This window comes from Oncorhynchus mykiss, chromosome 17, assembly GCF_013265735.2.
Source record: "Oncorhynchus mykiss isolate Arlee chromosome 17, USDA_OmykA_1.1, whole genome shotgun sequence".
Lineage (NCBI taxonomy): Eukaryota > Metazoa > Chordata > Actinopteri > Salmoniformes > Salmonidae > Oncorhynchus > Oncorhynchus mykiss.
The window spans coordinates 68,408,702-68,414,585 of NC_048581.1; the positions used below are offsets into that span (position 1 = coordinate 68,408,702).

The 5,884-nt window shown below is 41.4% G+C and overlaps 1 protein-coding gene across 5 annotated transcripts; it reads left to right on the plus strand.

Moving 5' to 3' along the window:
- The first annotated feature begins 235 nt into the window (after nt 1-235).
- LOC110494453 (SH2 domain-containing protein 5) lies at nt 236-5,505 on the plus strand. Of its 5 annotated transcripts, none has more exons than XM_021569518.2 (10): nt 236-758; nt 1,409-1,520; nt 1,675-1,755; nt 2,084-2,158; nt 2,258-2,404; nt 2,516-2,716; nt 2,859-3,051; nt 3,485-3,590; nt 3,872-4,031; nt 4,149-5,505. In XM_021569518.2, the coding sequence occupies exons 2-10, from the start codon at nt 1,470-1,472 to the stop codon at nt 4,338-4,340; spliced, it is 1,206 nt and encodes a 401-aa protein (XP_021425193.1). In that variant the 5' UTR covers nt 236-758; nt 1,409-1,469; the 3' UTR covers nt 4,341-5,505. The 5 variants fall into 5 exon arrangements, with proteins under 5 accessions (XP_021425193.1, XP_021425195.1, XP_021425194.1 ...); XM_021569520.2 differs by having other exon boundaries at nt 1,416-1,520; XM_021569519.2 differs by having other exon boundaries at nt 236-725.
- The last annotated feature ends 379 nt before the right edge of the window (nt 5,506-5,884 follow it).

Below are 5,884 nucleotides of genomic sequence, written 5' to 3' on the forward strand. Positions count from 1 at the left end.
GGGAAATAAACAAAGTTGTTCATGCTCAACAGTTTCCCTTGTGTGTCCTCCAGCCAATTTGACACAGCTGTGGGAAGCATCCCTATGGAACACTTTCGACACCTTGTAGAGTCCATGCCCTGACGAATTGAGGCTGTTCTGGGGGCAAATGGGAGGGGGGGGTGTAACTCAATATTAGGAGGGAGTCCTTAATGTTTTGTACATTCAGTGTACACTGTCTCGAAAGAGCCATGTTTCCAGTCACGCCCAAACACACCGGTGAATGGCCAACCCTTTTTTGAATTGAGTTGGGAAATATGCTTCTCTGTGGGCTTCAGGGTCCGTGTACATTTCATTATCAAAACTGAGAATGGAAAAACTAAATTTGAAAATCAAAAATCAACTTGTTTTCTCATTTGTTTGGCTTGCACTAGCTGCTAACATAAAGTAATATGACATCTCATTTTGTCTTAGCTTAGCTAAATATTTATTTATATATTTTTGGACAAAACTAAAAACAACATTTAATATATTGTGTTTGTTTTATATTATTACATGTCCAATTTTGAAACAATTGAGAAACGGAATCGTTTTCGTTTTTCCATTCTCCGTTTTTATTCGGAAATCAAAATAACGAAATGTACACGGACCCGTCAGCTTGATAAGGTGAAGCAACCTTGAGTAGGAGGGGAAATCAGAGTTTGGAATTGGAACTGTGGCAGAAGATCCGGAGAACGAGTGCGGAGGTGAGAAGAGCGTTGGTTTGAAACTAAATTAAGGTATTTTATAATAATTAATTTGTTGACATGTTTACCAAACTTGCGCCTACAGGTTAGAAATACTTCACCCGTGCGTAAATGTTTGCTCTGGCCGTTCATACAACAGAATAATGGGTGTCACCCGCGTGCTCTGACTGCTGTAATAATAGTCTGAAGGCTATGGAATTAATTTTGAAATGTGACGAAATCCAAACCAGTATGGCTAAGAGTATGCTTCTGGCAATGTTTGGGTTGTAATTCGACGATTCAAACGAAACAGTCGCAACAATCTATTCGATTGCAGGTGCGCATATAATGTTCAGAATTCACGAGGACAAGGTTTAGATCTAGTGCTTGACTTGGGCAGGAGCTGATTATCGGCACTTGAAAAGGTGTACTGCTTGAGCTCCTGTTCCTCTTATAGAATATTAGCTCAAAAGTATTTTGTAGATCTGACAGTTTCGAGTTTTTGAAATGACTGTAGACTTACTATCTACCATAACACATGTGTCTTGCTTAAATTGAAAGTTTTGCGTTCACAGCTCTTTTTAATACTACCTCCTGGTTACAAAAGCATTTTCCCATGGGTAAAATAACACTACCAGACGCAACGTTGTTGACATGTCCAATGTTTATAATGCTGGGTACTACAATGCTATCTGCTCCCGCAGCACTCAGGATAAGTCCTCCAGAAACAGCAGGACAAAGAAATCTAAATCCGGAGTGATAAGGATGGGTGAGACCCCAGTCAGGGATGATGGCACAGTTACAAGGTCAGCTGAGGTAAGCCATATTTTTCCTTCCCATATGGAAGTACTATTTGTTTGAAATAAAAGTACTTCCCAAGATTGTATTGTATTCTGCGCCTGGTTACATTACATGATGTCTATCTAAAATTGATAGTATGTGTAACATGTAGTCTTTCTTCTTTATGAAGTATGTTGGCTCCTTTCCTGTGGATGACTGTTGTTTGGATGATCAGATGCAGCAGTTGCACACACAGCTCAAGTCTCTCAAAGTAGGTGCTGGTAATAACAAGTTAGAAAGCAGCAGTACTTTAAGGCAAGTCTTGGCTGTTCACAAATGTTTATGGTGGAGATGGGGTCGTGCACAGATCTCTTCGTGGTCAGGTGCTCAAACCACAAAAAGGGCATGAAAGCAATAGGTGGACATATCTTTATAGCCCATTTAAATGAGACATTTAACATGACTTTAACAATGGCTTGCAGGCAGTGGGTTCAGAACGACAATGATAAACTGTAATACGAAGAATATATTGTTTTGGCCCCCCAAAAAACTTGAGACTTGAAGGATGTGCCTGCCTGAGGTGTTGAACTTTTTCACAGACATGCAAGAAAAGGAGGTCTGTGTCCCTGAAATTTTCCATCAAAGGTGTGAAGATGTACGATGAAGATGAGACGGTAAGAGTTGACGTTCTCAGAGCAAAGCACATGTAGCATTGCTGTTAGAGCGGTGTACACTACATCAACATTATTTTTTTAAACTTTCCTTGTCTGTAGACCATCCTCATGGCCCATGCTCTACGAAGGGTCTCCCTTTCCACCGCCCACCCCTCGGACGCCCAGTTCGCCTTTGTTTCCCACAACCCAGGCAACCCTGATGCCCAACTATACTGCCACCTCTTCAAGGCTAGTCATGCCAGAGCAGTAAGAACCAGCGTTAGATCTTTGTCTCCCAAGATGATTGTCAATGGAATTCCTCTGTGATGGCTTTAAGCTGCAATTTATTGTATAATTTGTTTCTGTGTTCCCTCCAAGGCCCAGTTCCTGAACCTGTTGCTGTGCCGCTGTTTCCAGCTGTCCTACCTGGAGAAGCACCCAGAGGAGGCTCAAGTTGAGTCTGCAGGCCCACTGCCCAACTGTACCCCCTCCCTCCTCAACCAGGGCTTCCCTCTCAGTGTCAGCGCCCTTGTGTCCTTCAGAAGGGCCCCCACTCAGGGCTTACTCCCAGGGGAAAAGGTCAGTCAAACCTGTTTGTTTTAACTGAATTGTGAAAGCACAGTGAAATAATGCATTTTTGTGTGTGTGTGTAGCTGAACCCTGTACATTGTGCTAGCCTAGCTGTTGACCTGTTAACACTTTCTATGGGTTCTTATTGTAGGTCTTCCCATTGAAGAACAACAGCGCAACAACTGAGGAACAACCAAGCATCCAAGAAAACGTCATCACCTCTCCTTCCCTGGTGCGCAAGAAAGCCATTCGCAACAAAGTACTGCGCTCAGGGGCCTATCGCTCCTTCACTTACACCCCTCACAAACAACGCCACCTCCAGGATCGTCTGAACTCTCCACAAGGTGGGCTAAGTGTGCAGAGAGCTCTTTCAAGAGTGAAACAGTTCATTAGGTAATGCAAACCCTTAGTGCTTTGTGATGGGCACTCACTCAATGTCTGTGGTGTAGGCTACATTTTCCATGGTATTGATTTGTCATTACATACAGGTTGTAGTAGGCACTTTTTTCACAGGGTTCTGATTACTGTAACGTTAAAAGCTTTTTACCATGCATTTTTAAAGTGAACATGTTATGGCGTTTTATGAAATTCTTTCACAGTTTCCCTTGAAACAGTAGTTGTACTCACATCAGTAAGTTTTTCCACAGTGATTCAACTTGAGGTGGAATGGATATAGATTGGAGGTTATCCAAAGCAAACAACATTTCCCTTGAGGGACATCTTGAATTGTGATCATCCCAAGATGCTAAGGAATCTCTTATCTTGTATGTGAAACAGGAAACGGGCAGGACAAAATGCCAGGGAGGAGAGCCCGGGCCCCGAGCCTTGCTGAAACAGAAGAAGCTCTGGCTCAAGCGGTGTGGTGTTGGGCTGGCATCACCACGTGAGTCCCACTCTCTTTTATTATAATAATATATGCTATTTAGCAGACACTTTCATCCAAAGTGACTTAGTCATTTGTGCATAGATTTTTTTGCATAGGGTTGTCCCAGCGGGAATCGAACCTTGCATTCCTAGCACCGGGCTCTAACAACTGAGCCACGTTTACCTGACTCTCACTTATCCCAGACCAGTTCCTTGTGTGCTTTATGGTGTGTTTGCTTGATGAAAGTCATGTGACTCATCTCAGGGCTACCATTGGTCTTCACCCCCCATGTGTTACAGTGACAGCAGCTCTTCCCTGCTTGCAGAGGACGTCCTGGGCTCGTACCTCCTGTGCCCGCATCCTAAGAGGCCTGGCTGTGGCTCTCTCATCATTCGTTTCTCTTCTGGCCTCATCACCCACCTCATAGACAACACATATAAAGGGACATACCTGCTTGAGGTGAGCTGTCATGGTCAATCATTCCATTTTCATCAACTTTCTTTAACTTCCAATTTAAGCTCTTTGTTAATGTATGTTCAATGTGTAGCTATGAAGTCATTTATGTTTTTTTACTAGAACTGCCAACAAGAATTCTGCACCATTGCTGCTTTGATAGAGCACTACACAGAGTTCAAGGAGGAGCTGGACTTTCCTCTGAGTTGTGCCCGTGTAAACCACTGCTACGAGTGGGAGGAGAATGTTGGCAAGGCACACCAAAGCCTCAAAAGAAAGAATGCAGAATATAACCAGAGGAAGCAATGGGTTTAAAAGTAATTTCTGAACATTGGATTGATTGATGTATCCCATTCTCTAAGAGACACTGACAACATGTTACACTGACACCTTTCATTTCTTTGCACTTAAATACAATACAATTCATTCACTTCTGTGCTTCATTTAGGTTACTTTTATTGTTTGGAGATTTGTGATAAGTAATGTTTATCACAATTCACCTGCTAAAGGGAAGTTTGATCGCAAGGGTGGAGCAGAGCCATATATTTAGATAAATAAATGTAAGGCGTGTGGAGTAAGATGTTGGCACTTCGCCTATGATGTAGTTATTTTTTTTATGTCAGTGTGTTTGAGATGTATATTCTATTTTAGCTGCCCCTACTTTTTAAATTGTAGTTTTTTTTAAAAAGTAGGAATTTAGTGTGTGTATATGAATTAGAGGGATTTTCTATTTTTGTATGTGTTAAGCTGTATGCCTCGTGTTATGCTGTCTGTTTCACGGCATGTTTTAAGATGTTCTGTGAGAACATGGTACATGACTCACTTTACACCACAAAGTGGAGGCTATTTTTATTGTTGGGTTATGCATAATGCATTGCCGGATTTTATGCATAAATGCAGACCTCTAACTTGATCTAAGTCTGTTTTTTTTTAGGGGGAACAAGAAGTGATTTCAATTTGGCTCTTTGGAAAGACGATGGGCAGCAAAAAAAAACATTTTCTTGGCCATTTTCACACATGACGTAGTTTTATCAAGTGTATGGTTGTCTTGGAACGCGGTGGGAAGGGAACCGACAGAGCGAGAGTGTTTTTGTTTTTTGCGTATACTTTTGTTTTTGAGCACGGATTGTATTCATTGGACGACATGATGCCATCTGCCAATACTACGTTTTTATAGCATGTGGATAATTGATTTGACAAGAAATTATTCCAACCAATTAACGGTCTTGCAGGTTAGCTGGTACAGGTTGTGAAACTTGATTGCTTTGAGGCTTGGCCAATGTGGCAAGCTAGCTACCGTCCTTAGCTTAGTTAGCGTTCTGATTTGCTGTCATGCTTCTGTGACCAGATCAACAGGTTAGATTTGTGTTATTCTGATCACTTCAGTTGTAGCATGTCAACTGGAAAGATCTGTCATGGCTGCTAGTTAGATTAATTGTTTAGTTTCCAAATAACAGTAGGCTAGCTATTTATTTTTCTAGCTTGCACAATGCTGAATGAAATGGATTCAACAATTGAATCCTACAGACGAAGAACCATATATGGAACATTAAAAATATATATTTAAAAAAAGAGATATACATAAAATCATTATTGGACACCCTTTTCTATAGTGAACCGGTTTCACAAGCTTTCCGCGCGCTAATTAACAATCATTTTAAATTTAAAGATAGGCTCTCGTGGAATAACCGTTTATGTGCACCACTCAGAATGGACGGACAAGCGCACAACTTTTCTGTTGCTGATGAAAATCGCTGAAATGTGGGAAAGAAACGTAAAACAAACTAAAAGAATGGAAAGACATGCAAAGGAAGATCTTACGGGATGCGGGAAAAGCTTATACAAATAGTAAGGGTCAA